This window comes from Anser brachyrhynchus (assembly GCF_964034855.1).
Source record: "Anser brachyrhynchus genome assembly, chromosome: Z".
Taxonomy (NCBI): Eukaryota; Metazoa; Chordata; class Aves; order Anseriformes; family Anatidae; genus Anser; species Anser brachyrhynchus.
Window position 1 is genome coordinate 66,641,888 of NC_137697.1, and position 22,628 is coordinate 66,664,515.

General features: G+C 38.9%; 1 protein-coding gene across 22 annotated transcripts in view; it reads left to right on the forward strand.

Annotated features, from left to right (window-relative positions):
• The window catches only part of LINGO2 (leucine rich repeat and Ig domain containing 2), a 537,865-nt gene that overhangs the window by 510,695 nt on the left and 4,542 nt on the right, over window positions 1-22,628 (forward strand). For 19 of the 22 annotated variants that reach the window (XM_080574197.1, XM_080574196.1, XM_080574198.1 and 16 more), the window contains one exon: window positions 13,610-15,842. In XM_080574197.1, coding sequence (XP_080430323.1) covers window positions 13,610-15,466 — 1,857 coding nt within the window. In that variant the 3' untranslated portion in view covers window positions 15,467-15,842. Of the gene's footprint in view, window positions 1-13,609; window positions 17,069-22,628 lie in introns of those variants that run through there. The other 3 variants (XR_013943667.1, XR_013943668.1, XR_013943669.1) reach the window with 1 other exon arrangement.

The window sequence follows — 22,628 nt, forward strand, 5'->3', positions numbered from 1 at the left end:
CATAAAGCCACAAAAAAGAGGAGTCTAAATCTAATGTCTGAAGCCACCACTTGGTGATAAGCCTGCATAATTTGATACAGTGCTTATTTATATCCTAATTACATTAAATATACGGGGGAAAGAGTATCTATGAACATTCCTGCATTTTTGAAATCAGCTGCTGCCCAGGTGTTGAGCTGAGCTCAGCGAGTGTTACACCAAAGAGGAATACACAGACTTTAATGCAATGGGTCTGAATTGGTTATCCTTTTAATACTTCACTAATTAATTGTTACTATACTCAACAGATAGTGTTCTGTCTGTTTTGAAAGAGACTAAAAAGTGAGATTTGGACCATTGCTGTATTATTCTTGTCCTCAGTCAAATTGGAATATAATTACTTATAAGCAAGAAGTTATGATAACTCTTAGGAAAGGAGAATAAAAGTAAATCATTTATATTTTCACTTAGCTAGCAAAAATAATAGTGTCAAAACACTGAACACCTTTCACTGCTTCATGTCATCTGCTGAGGTATGGTCTTGATTTCCTTTAAATTTATACCTCAGTTCTGTGCATCTGCAACTATAAGCAAGATGAAAACAGAGAGTCACTGTTCCTTCCCCTTTCCAAAAAAAAAAATAAATATGTGTGAATAGTCTGAATTTTGCACATCACCTGGTCTTTTTCTTTCCTACAGCAGAAAAATTAGAAAGAGAGATTGTCTTGAGAGTCCACCAGGTGTTTATTTCTGACTCTTATTCCCATACCAGCTGCTTCAGCACAAAACAGAGGAGTGGTCATTGCTACATTTTTTTTTCCTCCCTTGCTTTCATTTAAGAAGCTAGTGAAATCACTGAGACAGATTACCACAATGTTTTTGATATATTTGGAAGCAGGTTCAGGAAATCAATAAGAAAAACAGAAGGCTTTGAAAAAAAACCATCATATGGAAGATAGGGAGTTTTCTTGTATTTCTGTCATACACAATAACAAGGATTATTGCTTTACAGAGGATTTTCTGGGCTATGAATTGTGTAAAAGATGTTGAATTAAAATCTGGCCACACAACAAAAATGGATGCACTGGAGAAATCAGAGCAGTCCAGTTGCTCCTATATGAGCATCATTCTTCTGGACTCTTAAACAAAAAAGCTAAATTTGGCTGAGATGCAACAGTGAGAAACAGACTGAGTATAATATCCTGAATAATCTTGTTGTGCGAGTCCCTAAACACCACCAACAAATCATGGGGCTAGAGTTTTGTGAGGACTCCAAGTTTGGACACAGTGAAAATATTCTTCTGAGGCTTACGGCTCCTCCTTACAAAGTACATGACAACAGTTAGAGGTCATGAATGCAAATATGGCATATGTAAAAGTATGAATCACTTCTTAAGATACACTATACTGATCTAGTTTGTTGGAGGGAGGGGTGTGTCATGAAAAATACTACCACAGATACCCATTTCGCAGTAGTCCCTTATGAGCGAAATTGCTGGTTTTTTTCAGGTTTTATTGTTTTTGTCAGTTAGTCATCTCACTTGCAAGCTCCTGAGCAATTTCATACCATGTGGAAAGTTAAGTATTGGTAATTCCAGTGAGATTTATGGCAATGTGTAGAAAAGTTTCTCTATTAACACTATTGATCAATGGAATTCAGTCTGTTTGAATAGTGGATATCTCCATCTTACTGTGTGTTTCAAGAATAAAATCTTAACTGAGTACCTTTTGCAACTTCACTGAGGCAGATTTTGATCATCTTGAAACCAGGTTCACAAAGATAATGTAAGTATCTAAAGCTACCCAAAGACACCTTTAAATACCTAGATGTACTTTATCTGTCCAGACCTCTCAGTCAAGCAAGGCATAAGACAGTTTGAGTTTGAATCCCCTTGCCAGACTTACTGAGCTACGTGTTAGTGCCCTTGAATGAGTGTTACAATTACAATAATAATTAGCCCAACTTGGGGAACTGGATGAAAAGAAAAGTTCACTATTTAAATAAATGTTGCTTCTTATGATCATTCTTGAATTCTAGATCATTCTAGCGATGTTTGTCATTGGATGGGTAATAGAGATTAAGACTGTGTTGAATTTTCCAAATCAAATGAATTATAACTTACTGACAAGGAATTTGGGGGAAGTCATGTCGCATATTTCAGAGCCGTGGGAAACTGCCAGCATCCATTGCTTCATGGATGTCCTTTCACCTTAAGACTCAGAGAGCACAAACTTCGCCTCAGGGCACAAGTGCAATGAATGCCTCTCTTCGTGTGCCTCAATCATTACACAGATTTTGCATTTATGGTAGCATCTGCTCAGAAGTGACACGCACATGCAAGGTATCTTCCACTGGAGGAGATGCAGAAAGGTCTCCAGTGCACAGCCTCTGTGGTGTCCTTCCTGATCATGTACCCTCCTTGTCTGCAGCCCCTACCCCGCTCCAGTGACCAGTGATGAGAAATACTGAAAATATGTAATGCTTTTGAGTGAACCAATTACCATCCGTCAGTTCTCTTTTTTTCAGTTTGTCAGGCAACTCTTTGGAGCATGTTACATTTCAGAGCTAGATACTAACAGAAAGACTGAAATATTATGTACAGCCTTCAGCAAGAAGTACATCGGTGCTTACAGTCAGCTCTTGAATAAGTGAATTCCAGTTGATGGCAGGGGTGCTGCCTTCAGTCTTAAGATCCCAAATGATAGTCTCATTGGAGTTTCTCACAATTGTCTTTTATATTAATGAGTTTTTAATTAGGAATAAAACTGAGACATCATTATGGAGAGATGCATCCACGCAAACTCAAGCATTCGTGGATTTTTGTTTTGTTTTGTTTTTTATTTTTTTAATTAGGCCATATGAAAGTGTTCCGGCAAGAGAAAACTGTTTTAGTATTAATTTTATTTAGGACAAGGACAAGTGTGTTATTCTGGGAGAGTATTATTATAGACGGTATAAACAGCCCTCTCCTTTAAAGACTTTAAAGCAAATGTGCATTTTTTGTGTGTGCTAGTGTGCGTGAATGTTATGTTTTTAATTAATACAACTGTTGCAGTAATTATCTTAAATTTGTTTAAGCAATTGTTTAAAAAAAAAAATCACTGGAAAACAGTTTTTCAACAGAAACTATGATACCTCTGCAACAGGCCAGGCTCAAGTCAAAAGACTTGATTATGACTCTGACCTAAGTGAAAAAATCGGAATACAAAATTTCAGCAATTTTGTGTCTTCCACATTCTCTTGGTTTCTTCTCTTCGGTTGACAATTTTCTTTTGCTCTCCAGTTTATACATTATGATCAACTCTATTTTGAGCAGTAGCTTTGTACAACTTTCCCTGGGTTATCTTGCTTACCTGAGCCAGTAAGTGGCTACAGTTGGGTCTATCACACAACTTGTTACTGCAGAGCCTGTTAGTGTTGGCCAATGAGCTGAAATACATCCCTTCTGTCCTTTGTTCCAGTCCTTGAATGCTGGCCACAACTTTCTTCTGTAATAGTCAGTCTGAATCCAACAACATTTTATCAGCAGAGATCTGGCTTGCACTTTGGGGACTTCCAACAAGGACTAAGAAATGTGTTTATTCTCTTTTGAGTATTTTTAATGTACCAAACATAATACTGTAGCTGCTGTATTGTCTCTCCAGACTCTCTAACTACTCCTGCAGTCTACAAACAGCATCTGATGCCTCAGGAGCTTCTTTCCATGCTGTGCTCTGAAGGCCTTGCATATGACAGTATGAAGACAGTCCCCAGCGAATATGCTCCTTGTTTTGACTGATAGGGTTTCTGTGCAAGATACAAACAGAACAGCTGCTAACACGCTTATCCAGGTGGAAAAAAAATGCACAGCTGATGCATTTCATTTTTTCTTGTATTAACCAGATAAACTCTACTGTAATTATGCATGTATTACAGCTTCACTAAGTGAATCTTGTCTCCCCACTACACATGCAGTACCCACATTTGAATTTCTTGTCTTAGCACAAAAGAAAATGTATTGGTTCCAATCTCTTCAGATTTCTTGTTCAATTTTTAGCCAGTTTCAAATAGCTGGAGCTGTAAAATTTAAACTGCATTCCTCCACCTAAAACCTTAAACAGACAGAGATCAGTGTTACCCTCATAAAATCAATTTGCTTTTCCAGGTGTACTTGGCTAAAACATTCTTAAAACTACTGGTTCTTAAATATTCAGATCCATTTGGCTAAACAAACTTTGAGTTCTGTAACGAACAGCAACAACTGTAGTACTAATTGATCAATCTTTTAGCTTTCCTAGGCATGCTCTGTTTTCAAATGCTTTAGCCTCTTCACATACCACAATTAGTCACCAGGCTCTGCTGCCAGCAGAAAGCTCCAGGGAACTGAGTCAGGTGAATGAAACTGTTTGAGCCCCCTCCTTGGTGACTGCAATCACAGCGTTGACTCCACTAGACCCCTACCCCGTGGAGGACTGTGCAGTTTTGGTCTCCCTTTTTGCCCTATTCAGTATTTATGTACAGCTGCTGTTGTCACCTGCCATCACTATACAGATGGCACTTTAATCTGTTTGCCTTTCGTAACAGCCAGTAAGGTCACGGTCATATACCTCTCTTGCCATGTGTGGATAAAGTCATCACAGCAACAAAGATCTTTGGGTGTTAAACCTAACAAAAAAAAATCTAATGGACAGCTTGAAAAATGTATTGATATAGCTTTCTCACATTGCAAAAGGTGCAGACAACACTTGACCAGAACAGTTCATTTCTTCTGGCAGCCACAGAGATCTTAGGGCTTTGAAGTGCAGGTATTTGATGGAAACATCCATTTGTAGAAGGTTACATCAAGACCCTTTTTTTATGATGTCCTAGATCCTACTAGAGATGCTTGTGGCTTCCTAAATGGATTACTGAAGCAGGATTCAATTATACTTGAATGTACTTGCCCTAGAAACACTGCAGCTGGCACACATTTAAAGCAGGATTCCTCTTATCTTTTCAGTGGCTTTCCATCACCAGAATTTTCACTTGTGGAAGCTCAGAAGCAGCTGGATGTCAGAATTAAAATTTCTGAAGGAATTCCATCTTTTCTCAACAGAAGAGATCCCATCTAGGCAACACGGACGTCAGCTTTATTGCCATGCCATGTACTTCACTGCTGTACAGTTCTAAAAGAAAGCCTACTTACTTCAAGATGAAGAAAGATAGCCTTCTAATGGAAAAATGCTGTTGACAAAAGCTTCCCTTCCTTCTCTTTAGTCAATGCAGTTACTCTTCCTACTGACTCAGTTTTGAGTTAATTTATTTAGACTGCATTAATTAGTATAGATATGAAAAGCAAGGATAGGACTTAGCGCTTTCTCCTTCTCTTGCTCAGTGTCCTGCTTATAGCAGCAGAGCTTTCTAAAGTTCACCTGCCTGAATACATTGTGAAACACAGCAAGGTCCCTTCTGAAATGATGAACTTTATCTTGCAAGAGATTTTTACTGTTTTGACTGCTGAGTTCCCAAAAAGCAACAGCTATGGCTCTTTCCTTCTTGTCATATTGTCTCCCTTTCCATACTGTCATAAATCTGCCTTTCTTCCCCCATGATAAGTCATTCTCAGTAAACGAATCATTAAAATTTTCCACGAATCATCAGTGAAACACAGCTTGATGGATTTTTGCTTAGTATCACTTTGGGTTAAAGCAGCTTAATAAAATTGTGAACTCTTTTAATATAATGTCTATCATCTTGAAGTCACCCATCATACAGCAGACTACCATATAACGATACTTAACAGCAAGTCCAGGTATGTTAAGTTTCGCTGCATCAGTTGGGTGCTCTTTTAGTATTAGGTGGCCCCAACAAAATATAAGCTATTGAGGATCTCTCTCTCTCTGAAAGATAGAGTCTGTGTCTTTCCCCGTAATTGCATTATGACATTTAGGTGTATCAACACATCTGTAGTCATGGTAACTGCACTATTCCTGTCTTTGCCATTGAATATTTACCTCTTATTGACATCACATTTCACCAGTAGAATAGGGATACAAGTTACCAGAGATGAGTGAACAGCTTGGCAGAAGTAATTCTGAAGAACTTAGCCATTCAAAATCTTGCTTCTGAATTAGGAGAAATAGGCGGTAGAAAGGATGTGCTATTTAGAGCAGTTCACGCTTTCTTCAACCAAGATTTTTTTCCAGAAACCTTTTAATGCAAATATTTGTGATCCTTACAAGCTATTTGTGTGAATAGAATAGTATTGTTACCTTCCCTGAATGGTTGACTTGCATCATTAACCTATGCAAAAAACAATCTGAATTTTACTTTTTTACAGCTCTTCACATAATTGTTCATATAATACCTTTCATAAACCTTCTGACCTTCAACCTACCAATGGTGTCTGTGGGAATGTCTCCTGTCTTCTGTTCTTGCAAATATCTCCACTTTCTTTTCCTGTTTTTTTTATGCAAGAAGTGTCTCCTGTGAGGTAATCCTTAAGGCTTATTATCTTTTCTTTCAAATTTCTTCTCAAGATTCACTTTCTCTGTGACAAATGAAAAAAATTGGTGTATTGATCTTAAAAACATCAAATTAGAAACAGAAAGTATACATACATGTGACTTCATTTGTTTGCTTAATTACAGAAAGCCTGGAATTGTAAGGCAACTTGATGTACTGGGTTTATGTGGCAAGGGCCTGTTAGCAGGGGGGCCTCTGTGAGCAGAGCCTAGCAGCTGCCCCATGTCAGATCATGTATTTTTAGCGTGCTTTTAGTTTCTTACTGCTCTAGTCTGCTAGTGATAGGCAATAAATTCTATTAATCTACTTATGCTGAGTTTGTTTTGCTTGTTATGGTAATTGGTGGGTGATGTCCCTGTCCTTATCTCAACCCTTGAGGCCTTTCCATCACATTTTCAACCCTTTTTCTTTGAGGAGGGGGCATGAGAGAGTGGTTGTGGTGGAGTTCAGCTGCCCAGCAGGTTAAAATCACTGCACTTGCACAATCAAATGAATTTTGAATCAAGTGATTTTCTTACCTTCTGTTGTTTGGCATGGTTATTTCTTTTACTTTGATTCAAACAATAATCTAAGTATTTGGAGTAAAAACTGCCCACTTGTCTAGCTTTATAAAACATGGTAAAAAGACTTTAATCAGTCTTACAACAATACTTCTGGATAAGCACTTCAAAATATTCTTCTGATTGTAGTTTTTGATTTTTTCTTCCATTTCTGTATATCGTCTTTTATAATGGAATAGTGGCATAGGTCTGGGTCCTGAAAGTATAATCAGGACACAGTTGGAAGCAAGTACCAATTCTTCTGAAAACAAATGCAACATGACTCTGGCCTCTGAGCTGGTCTTAGTCCAAGAAGCTTTTCCTGAAAAGTTAGTGGTGGAGAATGATTGCAGGACTGTAGAACAATTGAATCAAGTCTTTGTTTCAAATTCAAGTGAATTGGGAGCCTCCTTTGATTTTGTTTCCTTGTTGCTCACAGTTCTTTCCAATCTATTAATTATTACAATGCAAATAACAGCTACTTCATGCTTGCATTTTATTTAGAAGCTGATATGTTTCAGAGATCAATGAAGGGACGGAGAGCAGAATCTCTGCAGAATTAAAAAGGGTTTGATTGAAGAGGCAAGGAAATTTATATACCATACTTGCATTGTTTCTGAGATGCTCCAGTGTAAAGAAGAAAACGTCCTTTGAAGAGCATATAAGAGGCTTGACATGGCCTGTAATAGAGCTTGAGATCAAAACACAAAGCTTAAGTGTTTTCCTGGCACAAGATCTGGTGAGGCAAACCCTTTGCTACACATTCAATCTTACACTGGAAGACCCTATGACAGGAATGTCAAAACTGCAGAAAATGACACAGTCAGGATTTCAGTCCTCCCTGTAGCACTGTCTCTTTCTATAAGAACATTCCTAAATGCCTAGTATTTTCACATTTCTCTTCTTTTCTCCCTTTAACTAGCTTGGTTCACCTCTGCCATCCTCCCAGCCTGTTCTCACTCATCCCCAGCACAACTTCCCACCACCACCTCCTTGCTGCAGCCCAGCAGCAAGGACTCATCCCCCTTCTCTCCACAATTACCTGGAAAGCTCTTGTCCAGCATCACAAGAGAGAACAGGAAAGCTAGATCAGCTGGTCTTAGAAATAATCATTTATGATGGCTGCTAAGAGTTGAGGTTGTGAGGAAAAAAAAAAAACTTCCCAAACCACACTGAACTGGGTGAAAGTTTGAAGGACATAAGTAAAATCTTCAGTAGCAGCTTTAGCTGCTCACATTCAGTAACTGTCTACTAAGCACATACAAGCAAAGGTGTATTGTTGCAAAGGTTTGAGCGAAGGTTTTGTTGGCTTATTGCTTGCTGAAGCATGGCAGATGGTGACATGAATGGCAAAGACAGGACCTTTCGTACTCCTCAGGATCTGTTACATGCTCCGAAACAAAGGAATGCTAGAATTCAGCAACAAGGTAGGAAAGAAACAATCTTATACAGGAAGAACAATTTACTGTCTCTGAACAAAGGCTCATAAAAAAATCTGTCTTGATGCCTTATGACTTGAGCAATGGGCAGGACATGATTTAAAATCCTTTAAAATAGGGACTTTGCTTGATTCTCAGGATTAGCTGTTAGAGCTTAGGTGTGTGAGTACAAGTCAGATACCTCCTATGCAAAACTTCGTCTTAGAAGGTTTGTTTAATACAGTTATGTTTTCAAAAAGGGAATCATAGAAGAAAAAGTATTAAATGACCATAACGTCAGGCAGAATTATCAACTTTGATATGATCCAGTGGATTTTTCAACTGTCAGAAAGGCTGAGAGATCGGGAGGGAAAAAGGGATATCAAAACTACCAAGTCAAAGCATCAGATATGAGACCAATGACAGAAGCAAATCTGGATCTCACCTCTTCTGCCTAAAGCCTGGTCCTCCACAGTACCGTAGTATCAGATGGGACAAGGAATAGAGCCTGCTCATATGCACTGAAGCTTTTAGCTCTAAAGGCTTCAAAATGATATTGAGGGAGAGGCAGAAATAATACAAAATATAGCACATTTTCATGGCTTGTCACATTCCTGTCTATGTCATTCAGATTTGCACAGCATTCTGAGGGAGAAACAGTTTTCTTTTTATTTATTTTTCGTTATACTTCTTCAATTCAAAAGCTATGGGGTACTGATACAGACACATTTTTGTATAGCATTTATGAGTAGGTTCAAAGCTGCAGAATTCTGTGCAAAATGATTTGCATTTCAAAGCAGTAGGGATGGCAATTTGGGGTGAGTTCACACAGAGCTATTAGCTAATACTTTTATGAGCTTTCTGAATTGCATAGCTCAACTTTGATTGAGGTCTTGTGTTGAAAAAGAGTACTAGCCAACAGTAACTTGACTCTTGACATGGGACTTAAGAAACAGAGCCAGAGAAAGGCAAAAAAGGGCAGAGTTATTTTCTTAACTTTCAGGGAATCATATAATCATTAAGGTTGGAAAAGACCTCCAAGATCATCTGGTCCAACCATCACCCTACCACCAATGTCACCCACTAAACCATGTCCCTAAACAACATGTCCAACCTTTCCTTAAACACCCCTGGGGACAGTGATGCCATCACCTCCCTGGGCAACCCATTCTAATGCCTGACCACTCTTTCTGAGAAGAAATTTCTCCTAATTTCCAACTTTAATTAATTAAAAGTTCCCATTTGTATTAAAGCATATAAAACCTGCTGGTTCCTATTGTTTTTTAATTATTTTGTTAGTATTTTTGTGCTAACAGGTTATCATCTTAGAGTAGTACTCCACAGTGCAAGGCATAGTGTAATTACAGAGCAAAAATATGACCATTTTAGCTTACTTGTAGGTATGTATGTATGTAGGTATGTATGTACTTTACTTTCTTGTATGCAGCACAATGGATAAAAGTTTTATAGAAAGATGCAAAGAAGGATAGTGAAGTAAACCTGCAGATCTTTAGAACCTAGACTGGCAAAGGATAAAGTATGTATGTGCAGGTTGTTTAAGCAGGAATGAAATATGCCATATTGATCAATGACACTGGTATTTCAGCACAGTGTCAGTGAAGTTGGCAATTAATTAGCATCCCACAAGTCTAAAGTAATGTGGGTTATCATTAAAAGTACTGTGAGCTTAAAAAATATATATATCATCTTGCAGTGAAAGGGATTATTTAATGGTCCCATTCCCTTTAGATTTTTAAACAGCAGCATTGTTGTTTAATGGATGTATAATAGTAAGAAATGGTGATCACACTGACACAAAATATACACTAGGGATTAATATGTATGCTTTCAAGATGTTCTCACACTGATGGCCCAAGGGAGGCTCTGTTACTGATACTAACAGACATGTCCTGAAAGTAACACTTCACATTCATTAAATCCAGACTGGATCATACAAAATAGCTGGTAAGTTCACTGTGAGCTTCTTCCAGCATTCACTTTTTTTGCAAACAGTCAGAAATCTTGAAGTTGCTCATACTTCCTGTGCTAGACCTTTTTACCTTTTGTTTGTTATCTGTATAAGCATCTGAGGTAAGGTTATATATTTTCTGTAATGAAGAAAAAGTAATTACTGCAAAAAGCGGTTCAAAGTCCAGTATGTAGTCACAGATATGATTAGCAGGAAGTGCGGTAGTATCATCTGTGTCAATGGAAATTGAAATGATCCATTTAATTTATGTTTTCTTCTAACCTACACTTGTTGATATAAATTATCTTTGTTCTCCTGTCTTGTGACTAAGTATAACTTAATATTTTTTCCTTATCTATGTGTAACTTACTCCAGCTTAAATCTCAGTTCTGAATCTTCCTTGCCTGCAAATGTATGCACACACATGCATATGCCACTACAGATAAATGCACAACCATCTCTATCTGTGTGCATATGTTCTTGCAGAAGATAACTATTAATGTTTGACATACTTTATTAACACTACCTTTCTTTATTTCAGCAACAGTCAAAAAATCTTTTACCATATTTTATACCATCTACCTACTTCACACTCCTCAGAAGTTTTAGTTACCAGGTAGCTTGGATAGCTGCAAAAGCATTTCATATTTTTGCCATCTAGAATGAACCCTCCAGGGGTGCTTGTCTTCCACTGAACCTGTTTACTTTGTGCTTCATGTATTAGGCGAACAAGATAGCAAATGAATTCCCTGCATGCAGAAGTATTGGTATGAAAGTGCTAACCACACAGACTGAGCTCTGAAGGTAGTGATCAGAGCACCCAAAAGCCTCTTTGATCTGAATTCACTCCAAACACCTAACTCACAGACCCCTATAGACTTCCAGTTTTAACTTTGTGCCTAATGAAGTGAAGTTTATCTCTGAAAAGCTTTATCACAGCTGGACATAACTAGCAATAGTTACTTGCAAGAGTACAACATAAGGGGGTAACTAAATGAATCTCAGCAGTTTGTCCTTCTAGGACAAAGCTGAAATGTGCTTTTATAAGTAGTATAATAAAGAATAGACTTCATCCAGGTCTCCAGACTACACCGCAAAACCAGCATGCAATTTGCCTCTCTGCATAAAAGTGTCACAGTGGAAAGAAGAAGCCATGTCAGTCAAGAGCAAGATTCTTCCACAGAGCTAAGAAAGGAGTGTTATGTGCATCATTTATTTGTGGTTAGTCAAACATAACTTACATGCAGCTCCAAGAGAATTTATTGTTCACCCATTTAAGCTTTTAATAGTCAAAGCACAACTGCTATTTATTACTGTGTTACAAAAATGCTAATGCTTACAATTCAGACCATGGAGTTTCTGTTGAGGATTGTTAACGATACAATAAGATAAACAGAGCCAAATATCTGCTATTCTGCATGAATGTTAAATCCCTACCCATCTGATTGTCCATGATCTGAGAAGGACAACCCTCCACGATCAGGAGGGGATTACTTGATGAGTTACCACACCTTAAGATCCTTACCAGGGGAGTATACTGTTGTTGCAGCACAGTTAGTGGTGGCTGTTTCTTCTTCCACTTTCTGAGGTACACTCAGTATTATTTTAATATGTTTCAAACACCTTATTTGCTAACATAACTGTCTGGTTGGATCATAAATTTACTTATACCATGTTTGCTGAAATCTACGAATCATTCTCTGTGTATGGGGAGCATTTCTTCTAGGATCTAATCTACGTGATTGCACACAGCTGAGCAAAATTTGACTGAAATTTAAGTTGAAAACATCTTAAGACTAGTCAGATTGTCAAGGCTCAAAGCCACAGGTCAGACAATGAATTGGGTAATTTTGTCAGTATGCATAACACCAGCAGGACAACAGTCATCTGTCCAGACCTGAGAGGAAGTTACAGGCAGAAGTTATGTAAACAATTTTACAGATACAACTAAAACCAAGCACAAATTAACCAATCCAGTAAAGGCTTTACAAGGCCTGAGGCACCTTGCAAGGTCTGTCAATGTTACAAAGCCAGGGTCTCAGTCCTACCACTTGGCCTATCAAGTTGAGTGGGCAACAAGGCTGAGGCATTTCCTTGCTTGCAGTGCACCTTATTCTGCAAGTGTATCATACGAGCCTTCCTTTGAGTACCTATATTGTGTTGGTGTTGTGTTTTTTTTTCTTCTTCTTCTTGTTTTGAAATAAGCTATTGAGTGTGTCTGTTCAGTAGCTATCCTTAAAAAGTCTCTTACATTTGGTGACTAAACCTGTAAAGTATAGCATTTCATGAAGGTTAGTTAATTTAATAGGGGCTGTTTTGTCTTCTACTACCCTCAGTTTTAACCTGAAGGCAGGAATATCTCTTACTTGGAAGCATGACTTCCAAACAACCTGTTGTGCTTCTTTGGACAATGTGCTGCCTAAACGCTACCAGCTCATCTCACCTCGTTTTTCTTTCCAAAGCTAATTTACATGTCTTGAAGTATAAAGACATATTCTATAAATCCTTTTCAGGTGTTTGGTTCTAAAAATCACATAAAATTTCTCTGTGCTGTAAAAGCAAAGAATCAGTTTGTTCTTAATACAAATTCTAATCAAAGGTGCAGTGGTTCTTTCTCATCTGAGCCATTGTGTATGTGTATATGTGAACAATCTCCATCTATTTATAACTGCATGCAATAAATGTTAAAAGGAATCTTTTCATTGTCAAGGAACTCTTTTTCTTGAAGATAATACATCATTAAGGTTTGCCATAAAACACTGATGTGAACAGGAAAGGCAAAAGCCTAGATTTATATCACCTCATGGAGGCCTGGTGCTGTAAACAGATCAGTAAGTGTGATTAGCCCTATTTACAGAGTGCATGGTGTTTATCTCTGCATTAGTTATAGCAGGCTTGTGGAGACCCACTGAGAGTGAGAAGAAAAAAAGGAGAAAAAAAAAAAAAAAAAACGAACATCTTTTACTGTTTTCAGTGGGAAAAGCTGTTTTGTCTCCTCTGATGTCTAGTTGGAAAATGTTAGATAAACAGATCCTTTGACAAACCCAATGTTTAGGAAGGAAAATTTGCTTTTTGTTGCTGTTGCTGTTTACAATAGGCTTTCTTATTTTATTTCGAATAAAAACACATGTGCCTGCTTTGAAATGGCACTTAAAATTTGTCAGAGTTCTCCTTTTGCTGCAGACCTAACATGTTCCCTTTCCCATCCTCACCCCTACAGGCCCGTGACAGAGGGTTAGACCAAATCGGTGGAGTCATGCTTCACACAGCTGTATCTTGCTGGCAGCCGTTCCTAGGTCTGGCTGTGCTGCTAGTCTTCATGGGCCCCACCATAGGCTGCCCGGCCCGCTGCGAATGCTCGGCCCAGAACAAGTCCGTCAGCTGTCATCGGAGGCGCCTGATGGCCATTCCAGAGGGCATTCCCATTGAGACCAAAATCTTGGACCTCAGCAAGAACCGACTGAAGAGCGTCAACCCTGAGGAGTTCACGTCATACCCCTTGCTGGAGGAGATCGACCTCAGCGACAATATAGTCGCCAATGTGGAGCCTGGAGCCTTCAACAATCTCTTCAACTTGCGCTCCCTGAGGCTGAAAGGAAACCGTCTGAAGCTGGTTCCCCTTGGGGTGTTCACTGGGTTGTCAAACTTAACAAAACTTGATATAAGTGAAAACAAGATTGTCATTTTGCTGGACTACATGTTCCAAGATCTACATAACCTAAAGTCCCTGGAGGTTGGGGACAATGATTTGGTCTATATATCACACAGGGCCTTCAGTGGACTGCTTAGCCTGGAGCAGCTCACCCTGGAGAGATGCAACCTCACAGCTGTACCAACAGAAGCTCTTTCCCACCTCCACAACCTCATCAGTCTGCATCTGAAACAGCTCAACATCAACGCTTTGCCTGCGTATGCCTTCAAAAGATTATTTCGCCTGAAAGACCTGGAGATAGACTCCTGGCCCCTCCTCGACATGCTGCCTGCCAACAGCCTGTATGGTCTCAACCTTACTTCTCTCTCCATCACCAACACCAACCTGTCTGCAGTACCTTACTCTGCTTTTAAACATCTGGTTTACCTGACGCATCTAAACCTCTCCTACAACCCTATCAGCACCATTGAAGCAGGCATGCTCTCCGATTTGGTACGCCTGCAGGAGCTCCACATGGTGGGGGCCCAGTTACGTACCATTGAACCACATGCTTTCCAAGGGCTCCGATTCTTACGTGTGCTTAATGTGTCCCAAAACCTGCTAGAAACCCTAGAAGAGAATGTATTTCATTCCCCCAAAGCCCTTGAGATCCTCTGCATTAACAACAATCCTCTGGCCTGTGACTGCCGTCTCCTTTGGATTCTACAGAGGCAACCCACTTTGCAGTTTGGAGGCCAGACACCGATGTGTGCTGGCCCAGACAGTGTCAAGGAGAGGTCATTCAAGGACTTTCACAGCACAGCTCTCTCCTTTTACTTCACCTGTAAGAAGCCCAAGATACAAGACAAGAAGCTGCAGTACCTGGTAGTGGAGGAAGGGCAGACGGTGCAGCTGATGTGCAATGCTGACGGGGATCCGCAGCCCACCATATCATGGGTTACCCCACGTCGGAGGCTGATCACAACTAAATCAAATGGAAGAGCCACTGTTCTGGGAGACGGCACACTGGAGATTCGATTTGCTCAAGACCAGGACACTGGGATATATGTTTGTATTGCAAGCAATGCAGCTGGGAACGACACCTATTCGGCCTCCCTTACAGTGAAGGGGTTTACTTCAGACCGTTTCCTTTATGCCAACAGGACCCCTATGTATATGACAGACTCCAACGACACCAGTTCCAATGGAACTAATGCGAACACTTTCTCTCTGGACCTTAAGACAATATTGGTGTCCACAGCTATGGGCTGCTTCACATTCCTCGGAGTGGTTTTATTTTGTTTCCTACTTCTTTTTGTGTGGAGTAGAGGGAAAGGCAAACACAAAACCAGCATTGACCTTGAATATGTCCCTCGCAAAAACAATGGTGCTGTAGTTGAAGGGGAGGTTGCTGGACCGCGAAGGTTCAACATGAAAATGATTTGATGGTGTTCTGCTAGCAGTGCTTTTTCTGTGGCATTATAACCAATTAAACCAGCCTGGCATGTGGAATTGCTGGGCAGAAGCAGCTTAATGCAGCTGTCACTGTATCAAAAGGTTACGTGGAAATGGAAAGACTATTTGTGGTTGTACAGCAGAGCCTCCAGACCTTGAGGCAGATATGTCAGGGCCTTTCATAGAACTGGTAAATTGTACTAACTGTTTGCATTGCAAATATTGGCATTCTGGGGATATCAGCAATGAACCGTTGGCTCATGCTCATGGACAATTGTTCAACATTTTCTACCACTACAAAAAGAAAAAGAAAAAGGAAAAAAAAAAAGCCTACAGTGTAGGATTTGCATACTTAAAGAAAAAGACACATTTGTCTAAAGCATACTCTACAGTGAAATTTGTATCTATAGATCTCATTTGGTAAAGAGCCTTGCATCATACCTTCTAGTTGGTTCAACACCACAAAAATTGTTTTTTTTTTGTTTGTTTGTTTTTTAATATACATCTATACTGTGTACATTTTAAAGCAATACAAATGAGAGGTTGTGCTTTTAGATATCCACCAATACTGACCCAAGTGTGATGTCACCCTCCTTTTAACAACCATCTAACCCAAATTAGACTCTTGTAGTTACCAATTAGAAACAACATAAAATATTTTTCTCCTCATGTAGAAGGCCAGAGATGAATAGTTGAGAGCAAAAATGCTCAACTCTGTTGATCTTCTCTTCATATAAATATAAGGCATGTGCCTAGTTTTGATACAGAATGGAATATTTTTTATATCTGTGATATCACACTGGACCAGTTTACTGTAATGTAGCCCTGGATCGCACCCAGGGAAGGCAACCCACTAGATATTGCTGGCATAGAAGAGTTGAGTTCTACCTTGATGAGAGGGAGCTGTTTTTGTTAGCCTTGTTTTTAATTTCAAAGCTACTGTTAAAATGTTAATCTGTATGGGGCAAAAAGAAAGAAAGTAAAACATTCTGCATACTCCTTGGGAAATATGGTCATCTTACTATTTGCAGGAGTGAATTAAAACTTACAAAAGCTTTGCTGCTAGGAATGAACTCTTCTCCAATGCCAGTAAACTAGGGTTGTCCATGCATAATATGGGGATTATAATACTAAAATAATGTTTAAAACATGATAGCCTCAAAAAGGCTAACATACTGCCAGATATAATGAACCTCTAGCCACTGTCATTCTCAGCTTGTATATTTGTAGATAACATATAAACGCAAAGCTAATTTCCAAGAACAGATTACTTAGCTATTCTTGATGCCATTTTAATAACTATGTGGTTATGTTTCTTTCAGGGGCAGTATATTAGAACAAGAGGTGCAAGTTTTTCCAGGTTTTAGAAAGATTTTTTAATGGGGAGAAGACGAAAGTGGAATGTTAGTTCAGTACAAGTAATCTTTTTCTTTGTTTTATGCCTCTAAACAAATCCCCAAAAGGCTCAGAACTGAAGCTTTATTCTTTATTCTTTATTGTAGATTCCACTGTTCTTAATTTGGAACTCTCAGCAATGGGAAGATACGGAGTTGTTCAGCGACCTCTCAATTTTCTAGCAATTATGAGCCATAGGTTTGTTGCTAAGTGGTTGATAACAAATACAATTTATAAATAATCAGAATTAACTGGAGTAAGGATAATAATGACTATGTATGTGTTTAGCCAAAAAGGATATGAAAATGTTATAAGACAGAACATTCAGATTAATGTGATTTAAGGGCCTGTGTCCAATCTTAAATTTCAGCACTCTGAAACCAAAGTCAGGCTGGCCTGTAATGGGATGCTGGTGCTTCTAAAAACTATTATCCACATTCTTTGGCAGAGATTTTCTAAGCAGGTTAAAAATCTTCCGCTGCTATCAAGGGAAATGTGCCAGAAGTTGTACAATCCAGCTGTGCTCCCTAGGTATATCCCTAATATAGCTGTAGGACCCAGGGCCAAGGCAGTTTTGAGAATCTCTGTTCTTAGTGGCTGATCTTTGGTTGCATCACTGCTCCATTTTAGGTCACCCAATAGAGAAGGATGCGAGGGTTGTTAGAATTTTCTTCACTTAGGCTGGTTTTAAGTTGCGCTTCATTTTGTTGCTTTCTTTTTTTGTGTGTGTTCTGAACTAGACAGCTGGAGATTTATGGAGATGCTTGAGATTAATCCTCTTTGTTCTATGAAGGTTTGTAAAATGTTAACAGGATTGAATAACCCCTGACTAAACACTAACACCAGGGAAATTGTTTTTGCTGATAAAATAACCACCGCACTGAAGCCCAAAACTCTACTGTACCTTAATGTGGGCAGTTAAAGAAACAAATGGGGATAAAACAAAGTGTTTCTGAACTGCCCATTAAAGACATTTGCATGTGCCTTTCCCTTGTAATTGTTATTTTTCAATTAGTAATCTATTACCCCTGCAGTCATTTCATGTTAAATGTTAAAATCAATGTTAAAAGCAAAAATTCTCCTAAATTCTAGACAGTTGCAGCGGATTGCTTCATATTAAATGTCAAAATAATAATTAAAAAAAATCCTAAAAAAAAATCTAGCAAAAATGTGCTTTTAGGATTAATTATGAATGGCTGAATTCCCCTCTTTCCTTAGAATGGTTCTAAAAAGTGATTACATTGTTAGTGTACTGCAAGGATTTCTGAGCAGTAATGTGCTTAGTTACCTGAGTGAAATATGTCCTGGTGATGAAATTACTGCTTGCTCTTGCAGAGCACCACCTTACAGAGCTGTCAGCATCGTGTGTATTGCCCTGAGTTCAGTCAGTATTCAGTTTTTAAGAATCAGTGTTTGCTCCCTGCCTCTAGCTATGTTCTACTTTTTGCAGCCTACTTATTTCACCGTGAACTTGGCAAGGCATATGGCATCTCTTAACAGAAATAAGGAGAGCAAGACTCAGAGGCAGGCTTTTATCTTGCTCTCCACAGTCTTGCTCCCCAGATGCGTATTCCTGGGACACATGCTCACTGCAGGGTAAATAGGAGTGCAGTGCCAGGGTCAGACCTAGACAACCACCATTTGGGCAGTTTTTTGTTGGCTGGTTGTTTTTTTAAGAATAAAGGTACCGTAGCTGACTGCATGCCTACTCTGCCTCTAATGTGTTCCCAGTCACTTCTCCATCTGTTCTAGAGATCAAGGAAACTGCAGTTTACTGCAAGGGAGTTGGAGCATATCAGAGGAAAAGAAACCTGCTATGATGAGACATCTGCCGCACATGGCTCCCCTGTCATTTACTCAGATGCAGGTGGACAGTGCATCCCTGCCATTACATGAGGGAACGAAGGGGTTTTCTCTCCTTTTTACTTGCACACCTGCTGCTCCCTCACACTGGCACAAGGTCAAGCCTGGCCTTTCCTGCTGGTCAGCACAACAAGTCTCTGCAGAGCAGCAGTAGTTCTGCAAAAAGGGAGAAAAGAGAGACAGCTGAAACCAGCGGAGCCACTTGAGAAAGCAGGTACACTGTTATCTTTGGCAACAGTTCCTGTAAGTTTTGTGCTAACATAATGTAAGTTCCTGCTAGTATATTTTGAAGTCCACTTACACAGACGGATGCTTCGTTCTCTTCCTCTTTCATAACGAATGGATCCTTATCCTTCCAGAGTGAGTTAAAGAGGATACTGCAAGCAATGTCTTAAGAAAAGAGTTTGCAGTGATAAAAGAGTGACGACGAATAACCTGCGCCCCATCTCAGCCATATGTATAGATTTGGGGCTGCTTCTCTCTTTTTTCTTTCTTCCTTCTTCCTTTCTTGTTAACTTAGGGATATTCTTTTCAGAAAGGCCTAGCCTGTGATATCAGCTCCATTAGATTCAGACTGGGGAGGCGGCTTTTGCTTTCTGCTCCCCATTCCTTCACCATTCATACACACTGCCAGTGTCAACAGGGTCAACAGCTCTACACGCAACAGAAATCAGACAGGAGACATTGAGACCCTGGAGAACTGTTGATATGACCTGATGTCAATAGGCATTTATTTAAGTAAACACTCTTTAATTAGGACAATCCCAAAGTTGATGTCATTCGTACTGCCATTCAATGTTTCCTTTATTTACATGAATGGTATGGTGGTTTTTTTTCCTTATTTATTGTAGCATGGTATTGCATCACCTATGACGGTAATCATAAAGAATATCATAAAGAAAAGAATATCATAAAGAAAGACGATATCATAAAGAAAAGTAAGAAAGCCAAATTGTGCACTCAGCACCACAAATTGTAGTTGAGGTATATGAGACACAGTAAGAAGTCAGCGTTCATATTTAATGCAAAGTCTTGTGATTGAAGAAGAAAGTGGTATAGAGGAAATCTGGAATGTAGGCCATGTTGCAAATGAAATACATCAAAGATATGTATAAACAAGCTTTCCTACACCACGCCTAAACATCTGCTTTAGACATTGGTCTTTTCCATAAAAACAAACAAACAAACAAACAAACAAACAAAACTTCAAGATGCAGGAATGCCAGAAGACCACATTTAACCCTTAGAAAGATGAAAGATTGGTTGAAAATCCAGTAGAACAATGAGCTTCTGGCTGCCTGGCAGCAGCAGTAGCTTCTAGCAAAGAGAGCTAAGAAACCGCAGTCAGATAGTCATTTTTGTCATATCTGCTACATCATCCTGTGAAAAAGGAGTCCACTAGTCAACAATGAAAGGGCCAACCCTTATTCATTTTTCTTCAGAAAGGGAAACATTCATGTAAATAGGAGACTGTCTGTTCCACCTCCTTCCCCAGCCATAAAACACACAGCAAGAAGTGAGGAAGGGGAGGCCTATTCTGGCATGGTTGTGTAATTACCTTTTTCCACTGAGTGATCCCAGTTTACCTGGGACTAGCATGATGACCGTGCTCTGTCCATTCCCATCCTCTCAGTTCACAATGCGGCTCGATATGGAGTTGCAGGGAAAGGAATACATGGACAAGCTGTCTGTCCTCCCGCAGCTGTAGCTTTGGTCTTCTCAAATACAAGAACCAGCATAGCCGCAGTAACGTCGAAGTTGCAGTCCGCTGCAGCTGATCTGTAGGTTTGCCATAAGGCAGCGTACGGGCTAGCAATGGATACACGCTTTCTGACCTGGTTTCAGTGTCCCAAGTGACTTCCCTTTGCGCTGAAAAGACATAGTAGAGAACTAAGGAAAGAAGAACTAAAAAACTATTTCATACAGTAATTTAAATGTTAATTGTCCCTGGAGGAGTTAAAGGAACATCTTTGGAAGAGACAAAAGGCCTGATTGCTGTTGAATCACTGAACAATGAAGGAGATTTTTCAAGTTAGCTGAGCAGTTTGGATACCCTGTTCCTATCACCTGTAATGAGAATTATAAACTCTATTCTCATTGGCAGCTTAGAAAAATCACAGCTAGTCGGTTCAGTGATACATGCTACCTTTCTTTGTTTTCTAGCTCTGCCCTTCTTCCTTCTCAGTTGCAAATTACAGTAGTCCCAAATGAAGATCTTTGGATTCAGTTTAGTTTCACTGTATGCTCCCATGGTTTTTGGAATTTGGATCTCAAAATACGATCTTAAACCCTCTTCAAACCAAAAACAGTAATAAAATAATAATAAAAGAAAAAAAAAGAAAAAAAAGAAGACACACAAGTAAGCCTCCTCCTTCTAACGAAAGAAACAAGCGTCTGTGAAGTTCTTATTGCTACCGAGATAGCTACAAGCCAAAAGCAATCTGCAGGTTGAATGATTCTGAGTCTTTTTTTTATTTTTTTTTCCTTTTTTTTTCACTAGAAGCAGGTGGTTGGATATAAGGCCAGCTGAAAATAGAATTCTTTACATATAGCCTCAGCGGAATGAGAAAAGAGCTGGCATAGGCAAGAAAATTGTTATTTCAACTTAAATTTAAGGATACTTTATCCTTCATATTCAAACAGCTCATAGAAGAGTATAAAAGAGCAGACTTTTACCTCATAACTTGATTATTCTTATTTATTCAAACTGGAACCAAAATTGTCATGAAGCAGAAGTGTTGGAACAAAAGACTAAAAACAGATTTTCTACTCTAGTGAGGCAGTACAAATCAGGAGAAATCCCCTTGACACCCATTCTGTTACTCCTTGGTTACACTAGAAATTTGATATAGGAATATAGGTGGTTTTTTGCTTTCTACTAAGGGGCTTTAGTAGAAAATAAGCAGAAGTTATGTTTTAATTATTTCCCACCTTGCGGCATACCTTCTGTTCTGGATTGCTTTAATATTTGTCACTGTTAACTGAGCTGGAGAATTTGAAAACACAGATTCTGGGAACAAAAGAAAACAGGCAAAAGAAAAAGAAAGTCTGCTGACTTCTATGTGTGGTATTTGCAAGTCAACAGCACTATCTCCTCACATATAATCCAAGAACAATGAGATGAAATGTCAAGGCAGCTGTGAAGATGGCTGTCAACTTGTACACGTTAATAATTTTGATTTTGCAGAAAACAAAATGTTATTGCTTCTGAAATAATTCATTTATGCCACTTTGATCCCTAAAAACAAATGACACTTTGTCCTCATAACAATGGGCGCTGTATAAATAGGTAGTAAATGACAACACTGATCTGGTGAGCTTACAGCCTTATAGTAGGAAGATGGCTTATGGGCAAGTACATATGATAGCAAGTCTCTCATTCTTTGGGGAGGGAATGCCATAGTTCATAACTATTAGAGTATCATCACAGTTACTGAAATCTATTTGCAAGCACATGTAGTTCATATGTATATGTTTGTGTGTGGAAAAAAAAAAGAAAAGAAGTTATATTTGTTTTGTTCTTTTTCTTACTTCAAGTATTAAATGTATATTGTTTTTAAAAGGTGACAAGGTTAACCAGAAAAAATGTGTTGTAATTTATTTTAATATATATGATCATGATTATGGATGGGAAATGAACTAGCGCTGCTGTAATGATTCATGAAGCACATGACAAGTCGGGTTTGTCCATAAGTCCGCTTCATGTTTGAGCAAAATACGGTAATATTAATGAAAAAAAAAAAAAAAAAAAAAAAAGTTGTTTGTCAAGACAGTTGTCCTGAATGTCATTTTAAAATTTACTTTAGGGCTTATGTCATGACGTGTATCATACTTATCCAAAATGAAACCCAAATAAATAATTCCGTGGAGTGGCAACATTTACTGGGAGAAGTGA